The sequence below is a fragment of the Caloenas nicobarica genome, chromosome 2, assembly GCF_036013445.1.
Source record: "Caloenas nicobarica isolate bCalNic1 chromosome 2, bCalNic1.hap1, whole genome shotgun sequence".
NCBI lineage: Eukaryota > Metazoa > Chordata > Aves > Columbiformes > Columbidae > Caloenas > Caloenas nicobarica.
The window spans coordinates 919,688-943,141 of NC_088246.1; the positions used below are offsets into that span (position 1 = coordinate 919,688).

Genomic DNA, 23,454 nt, shown 5'->3' on the forward strand with positions numbered 1-23,454 from the left:
TCAAAGAATAGCAGACTCGGGGAGTGGCTCTTGGAAGGGTCTGTTGTAGGTGCAGGTGCGAAGGTGGAGGGTTGAGTGATGCACCGATCCGTCCTTGGTGACAGAAGGCTGAAGTGTTCTGAAAAACATCATCTTGGATCACCAGGTGAGGGTGGAGCAGCCGGGCAGTCTTGTGTTCGTTACAGCCGTAAACGCGTCCGGTCCCTTCATCAGGTATTTCAGTGGTTAGCAGCTGTTTTTATACCATAGTCTCCCTTCTGGCAGCTCCGATGAAAGTTTTCTTTGCCTTTGGGAGCTTTTCGTGAGCTGGTGACTCACGTCAGGTGCACTCTGCGGATCTGCCCGGCGGTGGAGCTGCCACACGGAGCTGCAGAGCTCATGGCTGGACCTGGACCTGGACCTGGACCTGGGAGGCTTCCCAAAGGCAAACCAACCCGGTTTCCTCAAGTGACAGTTTGTCTGTACCTGAGAACTTGTTCCCTCCCCTGCATGGCATTCCCCTGCTCCCTGCAGCTGCTTTGCAAGCTCCTTTAGAGAAAAATGGCTTCTTTTTTTGTTAAATCGAGTACAGATCATTTTAAGTAAGTGAACCTGTACATCTGTAAAGACTGGCTATAAACTGAAATGTAGCTTCAGTAAACCTGAAAGATTTGGGGCTGTCAGCTCCCAGGCTGACTTTAATTATGGCTTTTATGTTGCCAGCGAGTAGGAGACCTGCATGTAGAGAGAAGGTTATTTTACAGCTTTCCTCCGGCTGCTTCAGGATTTCTGCCCTTATCTTGTAGACTTTATCATCTGATGAACTGTTGACTCTCCAAGCTATTTTCATCCTGCCTTCCAGACATGCATAAAGTTGTCTCAGATCTCCAGAAAACATGATCTTTTTGCCATTACTGAAGAGGAATGAGGACTGAGAGACTGTCTGCAGCCTTACTTTGCTGATTCACACGCCATCTGAATAATTGAATGTGGCGAACTCACGGCTCATCGGCTCTGAGTGTTCCTGAGGGACGTCTAGCTGAGGAAAACGGCTCAAGCTTATGGAGCAGAAACGTTCATTAGAGGCTCATATGCGATGTAGTTGTAGAAGTTGAGTATATTTGCCGTACCAATTAACAGCAAAGATAATGCTTTGCTTTAAACAGTGGAGAAATGGCTCGTATCTTAAGTAATGAAACCCTCCAAATTGATGGAAATTTTCTTTGGAAATACTGAATAAACCCAGAACTGTGTAGGCTCTTATGAGGCATTGTGAATTGAAATGACCGCACTTCTCTAAGCCGTCAGCTTTGGAATTCTGAAGTTGTGGTTTGTAAAAGCTGCAGGTATGGCATTAGAAAATAGGCTTTGTCAGCCAGAGCGCGCCGTGTCCAAAGGACGTTCCGTGCCGAGGTCTCTCCGTCGCCGGGGTGGGTTTGGTTTCCCTCGGCTCCGGCCGGAGGTCCACGTGCAGCTGTCGCGTCTGAACGGGCTGCTGAGGCACCAGTGAACCGCCGTCCCCTTCCACTTCCTTAGGCTTGTTTCCTTTCTTGATCTGGGCTTTTTTCCTTCTCCAAAGCACGTACATACACGTGTTCCACCCAGGACTGTGCCTGGATCCCGTGGTTTTGCTCACGTTCGCGCCTGTTCCGGGTTTTTCCTCTCCCAAGGGGCGGCCGGCGGTGCTTGGAGCGCTCGTCTCCATCTGCTGGGCCCTGTCCCGGCCCCGCGCTTGCCCGGCGGGGCGGGTCGGTTGCCCACGGCCGAACAGGCCGCAGACAAGCCTGAGAGTCCCCGGGGTTGTCTCAGTGTCACCCGGAGCTCGTTTGACCTGCTCCCTTGGGCAGGCTCTTGGCTGTAGGGAAACGAGACGGGCAGCCGGGATCAAAGGCTGAGGAGAAGGCTCTTAGTGACCTAAGGAGTGAGATATCGGACCTGCAAGAGGACACGGCTCCGAGCAAACCGCGTTATGAGGAAGCAATAGAGGCTGCAGCTCTGCGCCGGCTTTGAAACCCTGTTGACAAGCTGAATCACGACTTCGTTAAAGTTAAACACGGTCATTATCTCATGCGTGGCCATAAACCGATTGTGGAATTGAACCGAGATTTGCATGAAGCCTTAGGCACCGTTTTATGGTTATTAGCGTGTGGTTTGGTGGCACTGCTGTCTTAGGGACGCCCCGCCGTGTCCCCAGCCTCTGCTGGTCCTTTCCCTGTCCCGGGTACCACGGGTTGGGGCTCGCTAAGTCTTGCGTGGACAAACCCACATTGGCCTTGTGAGGGCAATAATAGGGACTTGTTTTCCTTTAGTAATGCACTTTTTGACTTGTTATCTTCGGGAGCTTGGAGGTTCTTGGACTTACTTAGTCTGTTTCATATAATATATTTAAAATTAGCCAGAAGGCTGGTGGAGAATTGTACTGAGAAGGGAAACACCTCCCCAAGTGCTTTGTCTGTTGTAGCAATCCTGGTGTAAAACCGACCAGTGCCCCAAATCTGCCTTCTCTGGACTTGACGTTTTTGCCCTTCATAAAGGAGGAGGCAATTACTTGAGCTGTGTAAATAAATAGTTGGAAACTCTCTTGCTGTATTTACATATCGTCTGAAGGAGAATGTGGTTCTGTGTGACATGACTCCTACTGGAATGTTGCAGAAAGTTCAAACATGCATTTGAAATTAGTAAGAAGATATTGAAATTAGTAAGAAGATATTTAAATAGTGATAATTAAAGATAATTAGTGGTATGATGATGTATGTGCTATCAGGTGCTTATGCTTCCCTAGCAGCTCTTTGGTATCTGGCCTGGACGACCTTCTCTCCTCTAGTCAGACGATAATTGCACATCGTGGCGTTTTTGGGGAGCTCGTTCCTAGGACACCCATTTGGAGGCTGTCGTGTTGGTTTTTCTAGCAACTGAGCTGAGCACAAATTTGTAAGTTTTGTTCGAAAGACTTTATTAAAAGTCCCTTGACCTGCATCTCTTCACCTCTGAGAAGAAACCTCTAGTAATTTGAGCAATTTGGAACATTCACAAAAATAAAGCCGAGATCTTACCTTGTTTGACTTCATTAAAAAATAAAAAAACCCCCTTAATCCCACTGGTGCAGACTGTGCCAAAAATAATTTATAAAGATGTAAATGAGCTCATAGATGTGCCATGCCCGGCTGTGGAAGGTGCGAGTCGTCAGCAGCGTGGTTTGCGGCTGTGTCCTGGCCCTTTGATGGATGGATGCAGATGGGCAGGACCCTGCGGAGGTGACTTGGCGTTTAGCTGCTCCCCCCGGCTCCTTATGCCTCTGAGAGCCCTGTCTAAGAAAAGCAAGCTGACCTGCAGCCAGAGACATCGCAATTATGGCTGAGCTGTCCCCGTTCCTTCCATCGGGGATTTTGTTCTGCGTGTACTTAGGAGCTAATTTTAAAGGAGCAAGTGGATCCGATGAAATCATATACATGCTTCTTATAAATCTGTGCATCAGAGCGTCTCCTTTAAAGCAACAAAAAGCGAGGAAGTGGTGCTTCGTTGCTTTTTCCTCTTAGATGTACTGCTTTCGTGAACAGATCTCTACCACCCCTTTGGCGTAAAGGTTGCTTGCACTTTGGTAGGGAGGAATATCTAGTGAATAATAGTAGGGAAACAACCACTGAGGGTCTGGATTGGTGTGGAGAGGAAGAAGGAGGATGAGCACAGCCCCGGGTGCTCTGCGAAAAATCGTCTGTTCCCCTGCCAAAAACCTGAGCCAAGGCAGCCGCTCGTGCCAAGTATGATTTGCTCCAAACAGTTGACAGGTTTTCAAATAGAAATATATATATATATGTATAATTTGGGGGGGGGACAGCATCCCCCACCCCCACTTGCCCGCTCTCTCCTTTCTCCACCTTCAGACGAGAGGCACAAAATCTGGGTCAGACAGATCATAACTTTAAATTCCAAGGCTGTGCGTGCCCGGGGCCGCGTGCACAGCAGCGCGGTGGAGGAAGCTGCAAAATGGAAACACAAAGTGCAGGAAATAAATTCCACTCTTCCCTAGATGGGGAGCTGGAGGCATCGGCTGATGCAAGTCTGAGCTGTTTGTGTTGCTGCTGGATGGGGTGATGTGTCTTCAAAGTTATTCCACCAGGTCACTTGGAGGAAAACGGCTGCAAGGAGGTGCCGCTCCGGCCGATTTGGGATCCCGGGGATGCTGTGAGTCCATCACTCTCCAATCTGTTCGCAGAGCACAAGTTCTGCCTACGTTAGTGAACTTCAGCCTTGTAAATTATCAAATAAGATGGTGGGAACACCCAGAAAGGAGCTCGTTTCAAAAAGGAGAAACTAATTGAGTTGAGGAAATAGTAGGAGCTCTTTGGAACAAGACACCGGGATAAGGGGGTCTGTGATACCGGTAAGAGATTAAAATAACTCTTCTGTATCATTCAGATGAACTAACAAGATGCATTTTTTTTTATCAGAACAAACAGGTTACTCACTGGGTACACGCAGATTCTGAGCACAAGAAAGAACAGATGGGGCAAATACTGAATGTAGCAGATCAGCTGTTGCTGGAACAGGAAGAGGCCTAAACAATTCTTTTTTTTTTAAAAAAAAAAGTGAATTAATATGATTTATTTGCCCTGGAATAATTTAAAGCTGTTATAGTGTCGTTCCACAGCAATGCAAATGCTATAGGAAGCATCTTTCTAAGCCGCCCAACATATGACTGCGCTCCAGACTCGCTCCCTGCCCTTGGGCACGACCTGGGCGCTGTACTCATTGATTCTGCCTTCGGGAACTCCAGAAGCCCCAGTTCCAGCTGGGAGGCTGGGAACTGCTGTGGTTCGCTCGATGGGAGGTGGAAGGTGGAGAAGGTGCCTCTGTCGTAGCCCTGTTCGGGCTGTCCCAGCTGTTTCCAGCCCTGTTCGGGCTGTCCCAGCTGTTTCCAGCCCTGTTCGGGGTGTCCCAGCTGTTTCCAGCCCCATTCAGGGTGTCCCGGCTGTTTCCAGCCCCGTTCAGGGTGTCCCGGCTGTTTCCAGCCCCGTTTGGGCTGTCCCGGCTGTTTCCAGCCCCGTTCAGGGTGTCCCGGCTGTTTCCAGCCCCATTTGGGCTGTCCTGGCTGTTTCCAGCCCCGTTCAGGGTGTCCCGGCTGTTTCCAGCCCCGTTTGGGCTGTCCTGGCTGTTTCCAGCCCCGTTCGGGCTGTCCCGGCTGTTTCCAGCCCCGTTCGGGCTGTCCCGGCTGTTTCCAGCCCGTTGTCTCCCAGGTACTTCCATGTGCCCGAGATACCAGCCCTATGTTTGCTACGAAAAATGCAGAATGGCTTTTATTAGTTATGCTGATTTATTTTTTTTTTATACATAGTTTCTGCATTCCTCATTTAGTTAAATGTAGGCAAGGAAATGTCCTGCTGATAATTCTGCAGAACCTCGTAATTATTTTTGCCCAGAAAGCAGATGGCTTTAGTGTCCTCGTTCCTAGAGACATCGTCAACGCTGTTTTGTGGCAACTATTTCATAAAACGCTTCCACGTTAATGTGGACCCAAAAAAGCCCAATCGATGAGTCCGCCGGTGGTTTGTGCTGGAATATTCACGCGTCAGAGGGTGGTCTGGGTGGGATCAGCCTCGGTTGGTGTTTGGGAATTCCGAACCGCTTCCCTGACCCCACACCGGGGCCGTTTGCTCCGTTAACTGGAGCGCAGTTGTTTGAGTCTAGAGGAAAAGTGACTGAATATCTCCGTGGAACAAGGACTAAATAATTTCGGGGCTATCTCCACGCTGCTCAGAGGCTTCCTCTGATCTAAATACTGTTGAGAGACTTGCTCTGAGTGCGGCCCGTGGTGACGGCCATAGGGGCTTCTGGCTGTAGGTGGTTCCCGGCTTGGGATCGTGATGCTCCATGTCCAGGGCCTCTGTCTTTTTCTATTCTAGGCTTAATTTATCAAGTACTTGCTTCTGCACATCCTCTTGCTCTGTTTTCGTCTTTTTGGATACTCTGGCAGTTTCGTAATGCACTGTCTTCAAAATTTAGATGCAAAAGTTCCAAATTGCCAAAATGATTCTCATCGCAGAGGAACTGTTCCTCAAAGGGCGCTCTGGAACTGAAAGAGCAGGAGCGTTTAATCTGAAGTGAACGTGTGAAAACGGTGAGTGGATCGTTCATCTTATGGACCGTAATTACTGCTAATGAGCGTTTGCAGTGAGGTTAAAAGGAGAGGTTTCCCCAAGTGCCCGAGTTTCCCCAAGTCATTAGATGTTCTGTAGCTGTTTTCTGACCATAATCTTGATTCTTCCATTTCCTAGTAGCATCATGAAGCGGCTTGTCGAAAATTTTAAGTGTTGTTTTTCTCCTTTACGCTAAGTGCAATTTTCATAGCTCCAAATACATATATGTTTATTTTTGTTTGAGATTGACCTAAAAGCCATCATTTCACTTGCAAGCTGAAAGCAAGGGAGGACATGGTTGTAAACTTGACTCCTTGGAGCCCCGTTCGCCCTTGGAAGCGAGCGGCCGATGCCAAGGTCAGGGCTCGGCGGCGATGTCGGGGCTGGGCGGAGCGCAGCGCGGGGCGAGCGCTCGGCGGTGTGTGCTCAGTGTGATGCTGCGGCCTCAAACGGCCCAGGACTCCATCCAAAAGAAACGTGGGGACTTTACATCTCGCTTCAGTATAAAGATGGCTTTTAAAGTAACCACCATTCATCCAACCGCAATCCTGCACAAAGGGCTGGGAGCTCCAACCCCTTCACCTGTATTCCCGCTCTGGTAACTCTTCGGTGCCTTTATCCCAACAGCAAAACCCACAGTTGCCGCGTGAAGTCTGATCTGTCTTGAAGCCCGACCCTTTATTGTTAAAGAAAAAAGGAACAGATTTAACTGCGTTAGTTTCCGTGATAGACTCGCATGTGATTCCCGAGCACCAATCGCCGTGTGATGCCGTCGTTGGTGGGGAATGTGAACTCTGGCCGTGCTGGGGCTGCGGGGCTGGACCTGCCGCCGGGTTCACGGGGAGCAGGAGCCTTTGTGCTGGGGACAAGAGGGGCCGTGTCCCCCCTTTGTGCTGGGGACAACAGGGGCCGTGTCCCCCCTTTGTGCTGGGGACAAGAGGGGCTGTGTCCCCCCTTTGTGCTGGGGACAACAGGGGCCGTGTCCCCCCTTTGTGCTGGGGACAAGAGGGGCCGTGTCCCCCCTTTGTGCTGGGGACAAGAGGGGCCGTGTCCCCCCCGGGTCAGCCTTTCCAGACCCACCCGCACAAACGCCCCTTGTGTTTTCAGTGTTGTGCCTCCTCACATACACAGTTCTGGAGATTCGGCTTTATTTCTGAGTTTTTTTCTGAATGTAGCTTGGTGGTTCTTGTCCAACAGAGCGAGAACTAGTTGTAAAATGATGAGTCACGTCACTTAAGCTCCTTCGTATCCTCTCGTTCCGATGAATTTGTTGTCGAGCTCTGAACTTGCTGCCGTGTACATGTTCTCTGCTAATCCTCAGCCAGGCCCGGCTGCGTTGGCGTGTTGGGCTCCCTAAAATGGAGTAAATCTTTGGTTAACAGGCAGAGCCTGCACAGATTGTGCTTCTAACAGTGTGATACGGGTTCGTATCCCTGTTTGTGCTTCCAAACGCAGACCGGAGTTAACGGAGGCTGAGCCGCCATGGTGGGAATTGTACCTGTGCCAGTTTAGATGCTGATGGCGCTTGACGGGTTTGGTTTTTACAGTTTGGACCAGTTTCTGCAAACGTTTAGAACGTGTCACTAGAGCTTTTGATGTCTTCGTGATTCGATAGCGTCGTCCACACAGAACACAGACCGACGCAGCTCGGAAAGAAAGCTGCAAAACGCCCTTTTGTCGTCAGAATCGTGGGGGCTGCTCCCTCATGCAGCTTTATTTAAATTCACTTCGGTGTTCATGGGTGGCTGTTCCTAATAATCACTTCAAAAGGAAAAAATGAATGATTGTTGATGGGTGCGTGTTGTGCCAACATGAAAGCCGGAGCTGCAGAACAAATGAATCAGTTCAGGTGTGTTTTCTCTGCAGGGCCAGGAAGGTAAGTTGGGTGTTGAGATACAAATCAGGGAGGAAAAGGTAGATGATGATTCTTTCTACTTCATGTGCCCAATTTATAGCTTTCTATAGAGTGTGTACCCTACTATATTTTTTTCTTCATTAAGCATAATTAAACCTTCAGCTCCCAGCACCAATCCCCGGTTTGCCGGTATTAACAAGGTTTGCTGAGGACATAAACGTGCTGCCCGCCCCTCCCAAGGGCTCAGGAATGTATAGAGCAGAGATTATGGAACCCTTATCTCCATAGGGGAGCTGGGGGGAGTCCGGCCCGGGAACTAAATTCTCTTGCGTCATTTGTCGTTGTGCTGCTGAGGGTCTGTAATTAAGTCGCAGACCTGGGGCAGGGCAGAAATTGATGTCAGATGGCGTTTATGCCGGCCAGGGACTGGCTTTATTATTTTCATTTTTTTAGGATTCGGATAAAACATCACATGAGGTGCAACATTCGTGCAGTAAAAGCTGATGCAGACGATTTTGTTTCAGTGCTGGTGTGGGGGATTGTAAACACCTGGGAATTACTGAGCGCTACGGCAGATGTTGGTGATCGTGTCGTGGCACAGGAGATGCACAGTCGACAACACCAAACTCTGAGTAAACTGAAAAGGTCTCTCACTAAAGTATCTCTCTCTTGGTTTCAGGCTGCAGAGGTGCTGAAGCATGGCTGACTTGGATCACAACCTCAGCCTCGCGGACGCTCTGACCGAGCCGCCCCCCGAGATTGAGGAGGAGGTGAAAAGGGACTTCATCGCCACCCTGGAGGCCGAGAAATTCGACGATGTGGTTGGAGAAACAGTAGATAAAACAGACTACGTGCCTCTGCTGGATGACGACGATGCAAAACCTGGGAGCCAGGAACCAAAAAGCAAAGCCCACGCAGACGGTATTCAGGTGGAACGTAAGTGTCTAATGCACAGACCCAAACATCTGCATCACTTAAGCTCCACTGAACACTTGTGGTCGTTGTCGCATTGCCAGGCCTGCTGGGACAGGGCTTTCGGATGCTGCTGGCTTGAGATATTTATTTTAAAAGCGAAGGTTGAGATCAAATCCCATTTCTTGCTTTTCTGCTCTGCCTCCTGTTCAGTCCCTCAGCCTGTACAATAAGCCGTTGCTCCCAGGCCTCAGAAGATGCCGTTATTTACGGCACTATTCTGTGGCTGCCCTGTGCTTCTCAGACAAAGCCGCGTCTGCAGGGTGTGAGTGCCGCACTGACCGTATACATGGCGCTTTTCATCTCCAGATGCTAGACCCGCACCAGGCGTCAGCGCTGGGTAGTGGCAGATCCGTGACTTGCCGGTGGGGTCCGCAGGTCAGCGTCCTCGGAAGGCCCGCGCTGGTTGTGGGCACCGGCCTGGGATGTTCAACAGCTGAAGCTTCGTTTCTCCACTCACCCCAGGGGCTTATTCTGCTTTCTTGCTGCGTGTATATCCTGGAGATGTGCACAGACAGTAAACGTGGTGCTGTCTCTGCTGGTTCTGAACATTCCTAGCCCAGTGGTATTTATTAGTGTTGACAGCTTTATCAGAAGCTACTTACAAAACGGAGAGGTTTAAACAGCTCCTTGCTTCCCTCACTGAGTAACCAGGAAAGCAGGGAGTTTTGGGGTCACCCGTTGGTTTCTCTCTCAGTAAGCAATGCAAATTCTGTGTTTCTTTGCCTGGGTGGTGTTCCCTCCCAGCCAAGGTCACTCATGACAAGGAGCGCTTTAAGAATATTTTTTTGTTTTAATTGTTTGGCCTTGATCTGTGCTATGTAAGAGGAAAAAATGTTTGCTCCCCGACAAGTAACCTGGTGACTTCTTTCAGAAGAAAGCTTGTTTCTTTTTTTTGTCTTAATGCCCATCAGTGTTGATGGAAGTGGGAGGTGCAGAAGAACTATTGATATAATGATCACCCATCAGAATAAACAGGACCTCCAGGGCTACAGAACGGGGATTTCTGTAGGTTAAGGCACTTGTTTGCATTGTCCAGAAGTCTGTCAGGTGCCTTGTCATACAGAAAACGTAATTTTGAGTTTTCCATACTAACAGAGTTCGTTAAATGGTAATAAAAGAGTAGGAAGGATGGAAATAGGGAAAGAGATTACGAAACTTTGAGCTTTGGTCCATTCAGATGTGTCCTGCATTCAGTTATAGTGCCTCTGATGGGAGGTGGTTTATATTTTAGCATTGCACAAGTGGGAGTAACAGAGAAACATGAAGGCTTGTTAACACTTTTGCATATGGTTTAAGGATGTTTTAAAATAATGCTTTGTCCTAGAAGTTACAGATTCCAAACCATCTCAGCACCAGAATTTCTCAGTTAGTGTTAACATCATTATATCAGTTTAAACCACAAGTGCCTTGAGTTGTGTTGTCCCAGACGTGCGTCCCTCGAACGTTACCATCACAACTCACTATTTCAAATGCCTGTAGGTTCTCGCAGCAGGTTTAACGAGGCCCTTGCTCGGTAATTAGAGCTGGTGGGGCTGCCCAGTGGTTCCCTCCGCCCCGTCCCCTCCCCGGCTGCACGCCCGGCTGCTCGAGCACAACGTGCCAAGGGATGCAGTTTCTTCCTCTTGCTTTGGAGATTTGTTTTTCCCTTTTTTGGGAGAGCTGGAGAGCAGTTACGAGCATTATCTACATCTTTGGCAAGCTGAAAACGAGACCCCAAGTGAAGAAACTGGAGAGCTTGCATGCCTGGAGTGGATAAAAGAATATTTTCCAGCTTTCCTTGCCCCGGGAGGGGAAGGGCTGTCATGCTCTGCAGTTTAAACCCATGTTAATTCAGTACAGTCTGGGATTCGATCCTGTTATGTCTTAATTTACCTAATCTGATTTTCCCTGAAGTGATAAGGATACCTATTTCTCCTATGAATTTTCTTCAATGTTTATAACTTTAAAAAAAGTACAGTAAAGCTTCATGTTCTTGCTTTTATCGAGACTATGGCATGAATGAGCGTGGATGAGATGTTCCAGGGTGTAATGGGGTGTCGGGTGTTGTTCTCAGGCAGTGTTTTGAGTGTAACACCGAGTTTTTTGGGGGAGGAGAGTCCCGTTTGAAAGGCAGCGAAAGTTCTGTGTCCCCGGCTCCAAACCTGCCTGCGAATAGCTTTGTTTTCTGGAGGGAGAAGAGCAGCTTTCATGGATCAGGCTTTTCAGCCCCTGCTTGTTAATTTATTTATGTTAAAAGGCAGGAATGTGTTCAGACAGCGCGGCCTCTGCTCCTGAGATTGCCTTCCCCAGTCAGAAGAGGTTTAATCAGACGGCCCGTCAGGCTCTGGCTGTTCCAGCTCTGCCCAAGGTTTTTCTTTGACTTTTTTTACGAAACGCAGGAGCCAGATTAGACAAGTTTAACGATCAGATGGAGCTGGGTGAGCCACGGGAGTACAGAGAGATGGAGAAGAGCAGAGAGACGGGATGAGTGGTTGTGTGGCCACCTACAAATTCATCCTAGAATAAAGCTCTAATAACAGTTAACTTTAAAATATCATTGGAAAGGCATAGCTTAAGAAAAAAAGGTTTTACTGAAGGGGTTTTACTCTTTCTAGTACTTGTCTGGACGTCATAATTTGACAAATTCTGGGATAACCCAGGACACCGTGGGCTTTCCGTAAGGCTGGAGGGTGATCTGGGTGTGGGCTCTGTCCTCATCGCTCCGAGGACGTTCCGGGAGTCTGTGGAGCTTCCAACTAAAACCACAGCGGCTGCGGCAGCAGTTTTAATCGTGGAGCGAGGGATGTGCATCCCAAAGGCCGAAGGAAGAGAAATTTAGGTGTTGGGAGCAAGTTCCAGCTGAAATTCCTGTGCTTTTGTAGCTTGCAGCCGCGCTCCTGTGAACCAGTTCCACTCAAGCGAGGACCAGTGTTGTGTCTGCAATGTTTGGTCGGGTTATTATTGGGGAACTGGGTGCAAAGCTTGGTCTGCAGCAGAACTGTTGCACATAGTAAAAGCATGTCCTGCGTTCTTGCATTTGCTCCGTTCACAAACCGGGTGATGAGTCTTGGCTTTGTATGCGTTTTTTTGATAGGGAAACAATCACTGAGCATGATCTTGGGCTTACTGCAGACAGTGGCTTGGGGGCTGTTTCAAGAACAAGTGTTGCCACGAGATGGCTCTGCTGGCGCTGCCGGACAGACACCAAGAGCATCGCAGAGCATCACAGGGCACAGAGCATACTCCTGGGGAGGAAAAACTCAGCCCAGACACCACAGAGCATCCTAGAGCACAGAGCATCCTCCTGGGGAGGAAAAACACAGATCTGGACACTGCAGAGCATCCTAGAGCACAGAGCATCCTCCTGGGGAGAAAAAACACAGATCTGGACACTGCAGAGCATCCTCAAGCACAGAGCATCCTCCTGGAGAGAAAAAACACAGATCCGGACACCACAGAGCATCCTAGAGCACAGAGCATCCTCCTGGGGGGGAAAAACCCAGCCCAGACACCACAGAGCATCCTAGAGCACAGAGCATCCTCCTGGGGGGGAAAAACCCAGCCCAGACACCACAGAGCATCCTGGAGCACAGAGCATCCTCCTGGGGGGGAAAAACACAGCCCAGACACCACAGAGCATCCTGGAGCACAGAGCATCCTCCTGGGGAGGAAAAACACAGCCCCAGTGCCCCAAACCCAATGTTTCCCTCTCCTTTACCCCCTTCGGCACAAGCAAGCTCCCTGCTTGCAGAAGGCAGCAGGCTTTGCTTTTGCAAAAGCAAGTTTAAACACTTTGTCACATACGAAGCTGAAGATGGAGAATGTTCCATATCCCCCAAAGTTTCAGAGGCAATTAAAAAAAGTCAGCGGATGATGTTAAGGTGATACATTAACTGCCTTCTCCCTCTCCAAGTCTCTCTGTCCCCATTCCTGCCCTAAAGTTAAAAGGAAAAGAGAGGGCCTGAAGAATTGTCTTGATAAGCCAAAGTGTTCTAAAAACTTTTTCCATGTTTTATGAACTGAAGTGGTGCAATTAACCCAGTTGTTACAGTGCACAAAGCAAAATGAATGTTTTTCTAGCTCAGTTGCTCTGCACTGACTTAGCGTCACTCGGGTGATGTTTGTGCTCGATTAGTGACCTTCGCTTGGGGTCTCCAACATCCTCTGGATCCAGTCCCATCAGCCAGTGAGCAGACGAGGTGATAAACCTTCAAGATTCGGCTTTTTCTTTCCGAAGGAGAGCGGCGAGGGCAGGGTAGGGGGAGAAATGAGGATGGCGATTTAGTTTGGCAATTAGTGCGGCCGGCTGGTACGGCTGGGCTCTGGGAGCCCTGGCATCCCAAACACACCCAGGGCTCGGCTGCCCTTTAGGTTTAAATTCTCTTTAATTCTCACGGTGGGAAAAGGAAGCTGGAGAACGCAAACCTGCCCTGGTGCCGAAGGGCGAGCAAAGCTCTGGAGCCTTTTGTTTGGTGACTCTGGGCGATGCTGAGCTTGGCTGCTGCTCCAAAGCCGTTTTCAGGCAGAATATTTAAACATATTGAAATACCTTAAGCCACTTGTTCAGCACTTACCAGCTACTTTTAGACTGCATGGCGCTCTGTTTATCAACATTTTTGTTCCCGCTCATGACTTTCTTGTCTAGGCTCCCTGGCAAAGTTGCGTCTGACTGTGTTTGCACGCACAAATGTGTGGCAGGACGAGAAAACAGGCAAAACGAGTCTGGTCCGCAGCCCGTCCAGCTCTTTTCCACGTCCCCCCGGATCCTCCCTACGCGCTGGGTTGTGGTTCTGCTCCCCCAGTCACCGCCGGAGATTATATTGGCACCAGCCATTTGCTGGAGATTATCGCTTTAGCAAACGCTGCCTTAAATTTGTTTATATAAAAACAATCCTTTGATCCACTAGCCAGATGCAAATACTATCTTGTGATTCTGCTGAGGATTAGGGAGTTACAACATCTTGACATGTTTGTGTTTTTCTGCAGTTTGGCCCTGGGCAGAGTGCTGGGCACTGTCCCGATGTGCTCTAGGTCACCAAAATAAGTGTATTTGCTCCGAAGGAGCCCAAATTCAGAGCCACAAAAATGAAAACTGCTGATGCTGGGGGAGCTGTTTGGTTTGACCTGATTCTCTGGAAGCTCATCTTCCAAAAAAGCTGAACCTGGAAAGGGAAACCATTTTTACCGGCTTCTTTTACCCCAATTCCTGTGCTATTGAAGCAAATGTAGGATTTTCAACACGTCTTACCGTGTTTTTCCCAATGAGTGAGTGTAGGGACCAAGGTGGAGCTTCTCAGGAGGGATGTTTTTGTGCTTTGTAGTCGAGAAGCCGCGAGAAGTTTAAGCCGAAACCCCCTGTTGTCTCCCGTTGTGTTCGGTAGGCTTGGCTTATGTTTGGGGAGGGGTTTTGAGTTTCATTTTAAGTTTGCAGAGCCCTGGGTAGGGGACGGGTGGCGTGTGCAGGCTTCTTTTTGTGACAGAGGACAGTTGCCTTGGGTCACTTGCCACGCAGGAGCTCGGTCTCTAAATGAAACGTTCTGCAGAGAAGCGTTTATTCTCCGAACGGCCGGGATGCCCCGCGGTGCCGGGAGCAGGGGAGCGCGCTGCACGCAGCCGCTGCCACGTTCCAGCGGTGCCGTGATCAGGTGCGCGTGAAACCGAAAGCAACACGCCATCGTTTTGTCCTGTTTAAAACAGGACTTGCGCTCGAGGTTTCAATTGCAGTTTAAATACTGAAGAAATGGGAGTGAGTTTGTGGGTCGTGGTAGTGGGGGCTGCTGATTACTTCCCTCCCCAAACCCCAGATTTATTGCCGCGTTTAGCGTGAGTGCAGAGTAGCGAAGTCTTGCACGGCCTCTGCCCCGGTGCCATCGCCAGCCGCCTTCATTAAGCCAGCGTTACAACACCCTTCTGAGCTGGACTTAGAAAACTCATGGCTCCCGCACTTGGGCGAAGCAGCAGCTTCCTTGCTGTTGAGCGGAAGTTTAAGCAGGACTTATGTGGCTCTGGACGTAATTCTTTGTAGCCAGTGTATCTCAAACCATCCCGTCACCCTCATTTCTCCTTCCCTGAGCTGCCCAGTAAACCCGGTGACTGGCAGTAGCTCTCCCAGGTAAGGCTGTCACAGTAAATCCCAGGCCTTGTAAAGCCTGACAGCAGGAGGAGCTGGTGCGTTTAACCGCCAAGAAACAGGTCCAGGGATTCCTGGGGTATTTTCAGCTCCTCCAGGAGGATGTAGGTGTGTGTTTTCCTACAAGCTGTCTGGCAAGTTCATGTTGAATTTCCATAAACCAGCAGGATGAGCCACTGAAGCGACTGGGAAGACTTTCCTTTGGCTGCACCGAGGTTTGGATTAGGCCCTGAAGCACTGTGTGAAATGCAATGGGAACGCAGCTTTGTTTTAAACCTGCTTCAGCTCGGGGAGGGGCAGCAGCAGCTCCGGGTAACTAACGTGGGTCTCTTTGGGAGCAATTTTACTTTATTGACTTGTAGGATTTTTTTAAGCCATTGCCCTGAGATTTCTTTTTTCCACACTGAGCAGAACTAATGGCCTGAGGAGCTGAGCTGCTGCTGGAGCTTGTGCTGCTTGTTACTCTTCACTAATGCTGCTCAGCGTTGCCCTTGCAATGACTTGTCTTCACTATCTCACAACTGGAAAATTGGGATAAATTCTTAGAAAATAAGAGAGTTTATTTAAGAAGGTATTGGAAAATATTTTAAGGCTTGGTGCACTGATGATATTGTCACCGTAGGTGAATGGCCGTGTAATGTTCCCCTGTTGTGTCCTGCAGAAATCTCCTGCTGCTGGCAGCCTGCACAGTCCGGCTGCTTTTGGAAGGACCTTCGTCTGATCTCAGAGGCAGGAATTTGAAATAAATCAAATTCCTCAAGCAGTTTGCCAAAGCAATTATAGTTATCGACCCTCAGCAGCCTGCTGTAGAGATTATGGGGTGTCTATGGAATTTCACCGGCATCTGTGGACGAGTAGGAAGAACTGTTTGAGTACTAGAACAAAAGGCGTGTTTAAAAAAATATATATTCTGTTAATTAAATTCCTTAATTGTTCCCAAAGGTGGTTTCCAAGTGGCGTTTTCAGAAAACATCGCACACTTGGATAGAGTGAGCGAGTGGCAGCGTGGCTCTGCCGGGGACCCGCCGAGCAGCCGGCAAAGCTGAGCTCAGAGCCGGGTCTGTGGTTCCAAACCACCGCCGCTGTCACCAGGGCTCGGGTTGCTCCCCTGCTTTCCAAGCGCAGTCTGTAAACCCTCTTAAAACTTCCTCTGGCAATGGCAGAACGAGACAGACTCAGTCTCCTGGTGGTCAGTATCTCGTACGCTATTTGTTGGCATCGCTGGTCGGCCACCCTCGGCCACCCTGCTCTAGATCCCTCCCTGGTATCTGCTGTAGCGATGTGCGTCAAAGCTGGAATCGAGCTCTTCTGGTCCTTTTTTCTAACAGTTTTAGGGAAGCTTTGTCTGCGAGAAACTTGTCATGACTGAAGTGCACCAATATTTAAAAATTCTGGGGAATTAATTTGTGCCTGTCACTGGGCTCCAGTGACAATTGTGCCTCGGGCGTCTTTCCAGCCTCCCTTGGGGTGCTTGTCCACATCCCCCAGGTCTCCCCCTGCCCACGGTGAGCTCCCCGGGTCTCTCAGCCTCCAGTCCTTCATCTCCTCCATGGCCCATCGCTGGCTTCTCTCCAGTGGGTCCCTGTCCCCTGTGCTGGGAGCCCAGCGCTGGCCCAGCTCCCCGGCTGTGCTGGGAGATGCTCAGCCCTGCGCTGCCTCGGGAGCGCGGGGTGTTCTTGATCTTTGCTGCAAGGACACGTTGCTGGGTCATGTTTATCTTGTTGGCCCCCTGGGCCCCAAGGGCTTTTCCTGCGGAGCTGCCTCCCAGCCGGTTGGCCCCCAGTGGGTACTGGTGCTCGGGCTCATCTCCCTTGCCGCAGGACTTGGCCTTTGGTGAACGTCATGAGATTCTTCTCTGCTCGTCTCTCCAGCTCCTGGACGGCATCACAAGCCTCTGGTGCATCAACCGCTCCTCCCGTTTTGGTACCGTCTGCAAACCTGTGAGGGTTTGCTCTGCCCCATCGTTCTGGTCACTCATGAAGACGTTAACCAGTGTTGTCCCCAGTGTCACCTGCTGGGGACACCACTAGTGACCTGGACCTGGGGCCTGACTGGGCAGTTCTCTGCCTTGGGCTTTGTCGGCTTGTCTAGGACAATATTACAGAAGATGCTGTTAAAAGCCTTACTAAAGCCAAGGTTAACAGCGTCAACTGCTCTTGCCTCACGTCCGCCAAACCCGTTGGAATTTATTTATTCTTTGCTTGAAGGAGATCCAGAGTTACAGTGATCTAGTGCTGGCCCTTAGGAAAGCTCAGCTTGGAGTGATGATGTGAATAGATAAAGGAGCTTCAAGTTGAGTTTCCTTCACGAGACCGGATTTTGTGTGATTGAAAAGCTCTTCCTTTGTGGTTTGAAGTTACACTGACTTGGTGCCATGTAGGTGCCTTAATTTGTTTAAAAAATAATTCTGGGGGGGGATAACCCCTTCTCTGTGTTTGATAACATTACAGTCTTGTTCTTACAATGTTTGTTTTAATTTTTGGATTAAGGTTAACTTCATCCAGTGCTAACGTTTCCTTTGATTTCTTGCAGATACTTCAGCTTCTGGGCCAACAGTTGTGGAAAACGGTGACCATGGAATAGAAGATCACCGCCCAGGTACGTGCTTAGTGTCCGAAGGAAACGTGTCGACTTCTTTACTTGTTATTGGACCAGTAAAACCTCATTGTGACAAAATGCATCTTCCTATTTCTTCGTGGGTTGTTCTTGGGTTTTTTCAATGACCTTTTCAAAGAATTTGAAATATAGTAGAACTTCATTTGGTTTGGGGTTTGAAGTTGCTTGTTTGCATGAAGTCCTGCTCAGAAGACACTGCAAACTTCACCCACGGTCAGTGCTGGGCAGGCACCACCTGGGCCACTGATACCCAGGTGATTTTCCAGCGACTCCACAATATTCAGAGCTGAACTCCACCCCAGCCCGTGGGTACGGCCGCCCCTGTTCCCGGAGCCTGGTGGGGACGTTCCTCCTGCCCTACGCCGTCCCGTGGTGCGTTTTTTCATTCGCTGCTGCTTAACTGCAACTGAAATCATGCTGGTGAAGAATTTCTTCCTTAAATCTGATCTCAATCTCCCCTCTTTCAGTTTAAAGCCATCATCCCTTGTCCTATCACTGTGTGCCCGTGTATTTGCTCTAATCCTTGCTTTAGCGCTGTCAAAGCTGAAATTGAGGTTTTCTGAACCTTTCTTCAAATAGCCTTAGGAGAGCTTGGTCTGCAAGAAACTTGTCATGACTGAAGTGGACCAGTATTTCAGACTTGTGAGGAATCTGGAAAATAACTCATCTTTCCAATCAGCCTGACACATGCTGAAGTTCGTCTGCTTTCAGCAGTTACATTGAACGATAAACACCGGTTCCCTTCTGTGAAACTTTCCGATGTGAGTTGGGTTTCCGAACAGATTCCCGCTGAGCTGTTTGGGCTGCGCAGGACCCAGCTGGGCAGGTTGTTCCTTTTGCGGCGATGGCTGCGGGCTGCACGGCCTCCGCTGCAGCCGCTCTTTTCTTCACCATCAGGTACTCACAAATTGATTGTCATCCTGCCGCTGGTAAAAGCCGTTTATCTGCTCTCCCTTTTCCTGGTGTCCAGCTCAGCTTTAGCAGCACGGATCATGGGTGAGGCTGCTCGGTCCCAGCATTAACACCCCTGCTAGTCCGGAGCTGCGGCCCCAAGAAAAGAAAATCTAGGAGATAATGCTGAATGAAGACAGGGGTGAATGAAACCATTTCTTTGCTATAAGTTTAGAGTGTGAGCAAGTTTCATGTTCTTATTGAGGATGGGAATATAAAAATTGATCTTTGTATCTAATTTGCCATTGTCAATCTGATCAAAAGCAAGCCATGCATCTTTCTTAATTTATAATGTAGAAATTAGGAACACTTCTGAGCCTTCCTGAGGATACTTCCTCTCTTTTTTTTTAAAATACATATAACTAAAAGGAGATAGAAATAAAATCAGATTTATGATACCCCAGGTATGACTAAAATGCACTGGGATTTTTAAAATTGAACTACTGAATTGTGTTTAAAAATATTCTTGTTATTTACTTGATAGTAGCTTTCTGTGGTTTAACTCTTCACACACTAAATGCTAACAGCTTTGATCAAAGGTACTTTTATGTGTCTGAAGCTTTTTGATTTATTAATATGTTCCCTCTTTGTGGGGTAGAGCTGCATTTCTTTTTCTTGTTAAGGGCTGTCTAAAAGTGACATCAAAGTGGTAGAAACAGCATGTCAGAGGATGAAGAGTCACAGGCATCACGTTAATTAGGTTATTCAGAATAACAGAACATTTATACGACACAACTGTTCCATGGACTTTTTCTCCCCACCCCCTTCTCTATGGAATACTTGAAATATCCATGCTTATCCATCTGAGAACAAGGGAGAAATGTGGAGTTTGCTCAGGGGACAGAGGTTTTTCCCGAGTTGAAGAGCAGTTGGTGCTCTGCAGAAATGCAGGTGAGTGCTCGCAGTCCAGGTGAGGGACCTCAGGTTCCGCACTGAACCGCTGCCACTGCCCGGAGCTCTTCATCCCTGGCCATAAGCCACCTTCAAGTTTAGGCCTGGCTTATTTCTCTTCAGCCGGATCTATTCCCTCATCTGGCTCTTCTGGATGTGCAGAGGTGGGAAACGGGAGGAGCTGAGAGAAGACTAAGCAACGCGATGCTCACGGACACCAGCTTTTTGCTACAAAAAGCAGCATTAAGAGCCACAGAGAGAGCTTTGGAAAGCAGAGCTGCGGCTGAGTTGGATTCTGAACCAGACTTCAGGGAAAGTCTTGGGGAAAGATGCAGTTAAGCTGTTTGAAAACACAAATCTCTGCTTCTCCCTCCAGTCTAGGTCCCAGGCAACATTGCTACACAGATTTTTCAGCTATCAAACAAAACGGGGTGATGACTTGTTAATGTTTTATTACATGCAGCTTTATCTCCAGCCGTCTGGCGCATGTGTATGCAGAGGCTGGAGTTAGTCCGGACTGAGATGTTAGTGCTGGCTTGGCAGCCTGAGCTCCCACGGACCCTTAATGTGGAGACGGCATCAGCCCAGAACCCGTGTTGCTGGGGGCAAAACCCTCTACTAACCGTTGAATTATTTTTATTATAACAGTGCTGAATTTAAGCCATTGCTGCAGAGCTGGGTCCAGTTCAGCATTTCAGACGGGAAAGGGAAAATGTGAACGATTGACTTTACATTGGCTGTTTATTTGGGGGTCCAAACCTTCCGCTCTGCAAGGCTGAGACTGATGGGTTCTCTGCAGAGTTCAGTCATGTGGCGATTGCTTATTTGGTTTTTGAGGGTTTTTTTTTTGAGGAGAGCTCCAGGGCAGGAGCTCTGCCTTGGGTACTCATAGACTGAAACTCTATTAATTCTGTTCTTCCTTATAAGGAGAAATGGAGGAGCGGTTGGTGCAGCGTCTGGAGGGAGCTGCGCACGTCTGGTGCGAGTCCAGGGGCCAGCGGGTGTGGGGAGGAGGTGGGTGCTCGGGAACCCACCGGTGGCAGCCGGGACAGCCAGGACTTGACCGCTCGGGAAAAGTCCAGGAAAAGTCCAACAGCAGGGTTAAAACAAAAAAAAATATGGGTAATTTTCAAACAGTGCAACGTTTGCAACTCTTTATTGCAGGATATTTGCCTAGAGTTCAAAGGAATTCTGTATTTAAAAAAAAAAAATTCTGGAAAGAAATCCATCGAGGATGATGAGATGGTTTAATGTGGATGCCTCTTGTTCCAAGAGCTGTTTGTTGTCCTGCTGGCAGATGAGAAGCGACCTGGGGAAGTATCGCTGTTCATACTCCCCCAGCTTGTCCTTCTCTCATCTGAGATCGGGTCACAAAAATCCCAGGTCACAAAACCACCGGGTCACCGTTTTCAGTGCCAATTGTGCTTTCGAGCAGCGTCCTGAGCCGCTGCTCTCTTGGCGGCGGTTCGTCACCAACCTGGGTTTGCCGCAGCGCGTTCTGCGTGTGGCACACACTGTCACGCCGCAGCGCGACCCGGGCTGGATGTTCAGAGCCTTCTGAAAGCAGAATTCCACGTGTCTCCAAGGTGGCTTTCGGCAAATCTCCTGGCTGCACTAGGTGAAATGTTGCTTGTTGTGCAGTGTGCTACCTGAATGTTCATGTTTACTAATGACCTGCGCTTTTTTGCCCCTTTCCCCGTCCCCTTTCCCTCTCCTCTTTCTTCTCCTCTCTTCTATTTTCTCCTCCTAGAAGCCTAGACTGTCTCCTAACACTGGGGCTGCCACTGACACAAGACCAGTGTCCTTTTCTACCTGCCATTACACTCCTAAAATCTGCAGCATTTTCCAGAGCTCTTGCTTTCCGTCCTCGGACTTTACGCATAGAAGAAGCCGCAGGGCAGCGGTGCCGGCGGCCGATCAGCCCTTCTCCTGCTCCCTCCGCCCTGCGGTGCTTGTTGAAACCTTCCCCGCCTTGTGTGAGCACAAACGCGCACCGTGGGTCTGAACTGCACCGGTTTACAAACCACAGCTACGGCTCCACGCTTTGGTTCAACCGCTTTTAAATTTAATTTGTAGCCTTTTCCGTGGATGCTTAATAACAGTGGGTTTGGCGTGGAATGTAAAGGCTGTGCTTTCCTAGCGGATGGGTCCACCGTGACTGCAGCTCCTTCCCTGCTCCCCGAGCTCGCCGCGGCCTTGTAGAGCTGTACCTGCCTTACCCTTGCTGCTTCGAAACCCGCACACAGCGGGATTTTCTCTTTAATAATGTCATTGTCTTCAAAACGGGTGTTTTCACGTCATAGCGCCTATTATACAGACTTGAGAAACCGATTAGGAAAAGCCGCCTTTACTGAGGTACCCGCAGGTTGTCTCTGGTTTGCGAGGGGTGGATTACGGGCTCCGAGCACTTGCCGTTAGCTGGGAGCGTGAAGGAAAACAGCCAGGCCCAAGTTCCTGCCCCGGGAAGGCGCTTTGCTCCCTGCAGGCCTTGGGAGGAAGACAGGAACGGCCTTTCTGTAACTCCACGCCTCTGGCTTCGTTTTGGTAATGGCAGCCTTGGATGAAGTTTTACCTGCCGTGAAAGATAACCTGTCCCTTCCAAAACACAGACAAAAGATGCAGGACTCACATCTCTGCTCAAATAATTACGACAGTTTCCAGCAACACGAAAGGGCCTGTTTTAGCCTCAAACAGAGCTACAAGAGGTCAGCAAGTGTGTTGCAATTCCTGCTGTCTCCATAAGGCTGCCCAGCTTTCCAAACACAAAGGCGTTAGTTTGACAGATAAAATGCAAAAGAAGGAAATAATTTAGAGAGGCTGCTTTGTATTTTCCACGAGACGAGCTCAGCCCGGGTTGATGCAGATGAGCGAGTGTTTTGTTTGAGGATGATTGTGTTGTGTAGCTAAAGGTATTTGCCTACACCACCTGATCAAAGCACGGGGTTTATTGGAACCCAGATGCAGTCTGAGGTAGGACGTGATTCCCCACATTCCAAAGCTAGCAGGCTAGAACCCTCGCTTGCCTAAAAATGATCTGTTCTTGTTGTGAAGAGAGTAGCTTGCACCTCAGTATTCCTCATACTCTGCTGGTGCCCTCAACTACATTACGATACTCGGCTACTCAAGATTTACTGGAAGAGCATTGCGCTTTGAATGAAAACTACTGCTAAAGCTACCAGAGGGTTTTCTTTGAGGATCTCCTTCAAATAGTGACCTAGCCAATCTTGATTTTTCTATGTTTTTTTTAATCCGAGACCTGATGTGCTCCCCACCCAGGGTGCGGGTGGCCGGAGCTGCTGCCATGGGTTTGGTGATGCGCATCGGGACTGGAGCCTTTTGTTCTCTTAATTGGGTGCCAATTAATTGCTTTCCCCGCCATTCAAAGCCTCATTAGTAGCTGACATCCTTCTGGTGCCAGTTTCTGCACAGGGAGGGCGATAATTGTCCTTTCTGAGAAAGCCCCGTTGCCCGCGGGCTGCCGGGCCGGGCTCTTCCTGGCAGAGCCACCACCAACAGTGACCCCAAGTCCCCACACAAGCAGCAATAGTGTCACCAGGACCCGGGACCCACGGCTGGGACAGATTCCCCTCTGTCCTTCTGGTTTTGTTGGCAATAAATCAAGCCGCGTGGGAGCGCAGAGCCAACAGCCTCCACCTCCAGCGGGACGATTTGGCGTTTGTCGCTATAAAAGGAGATTGTTCCGTTCTTGGCTTTATTTTTAAAGACCTCTTTGTAGCCTTTTTTTTTTTTTTTTAATGTGGTTGATTTTGGAGCAAACCAGCATCATGGTGAGCTTGGAGGCATTTGAACTCGGTTCCACAAGTCATTTTTTCTCACCTTTTGCCTTAAGCGGGCTTGACTATTTCTGCCCTAGAAACAGAGAGTGAGTAACTACAGAGAGAACTTTTCAGATGGAAGAACAGACGAGCTGAATATCAGGCTGC

At 49.2% G+C, this 23,454-nt stretch overlaps 1 protein-coding gene across 13 annotated transcripts in view; it reads left to right on the plus strand.

Annotated features, from left to right (window-relative positions):
* The window catches only part of MAP4 (microtubule associated protein 4), a 154,126-nt gene that overhangs the window by 41,422 nt on the left and 89,250 nt on the right, over window positions 1-23,454 (plus strand). For 11 of the 13 annotated variants that reach the window (XM_065630292.1, XM_065630293.1, XM_065630295.1 and 8 more), the window contains 2 exons: window positions 8,648-8,904; window positions 17,585-17,650. In XM_065630292.1, coding sequence (XP_065486364.1) covers window positions 8,667-8,904; window positions 17,585-17,650 — 304 coding nt within the window. In that variant the 5' untranslated portion in view covers window positions 8,648-8,666. Of the gene's footprint in view, window positions 1-4,096; window positions 4,361-5,978; window positions 6,095-8,647; window positions 8,905-17,584; window positions 17,651-23,454 lie in introns of those variants that run through there. The other 2 variants (XM_065630290.1, XM_065630291.1) reach the window with 2 other exon arrangements.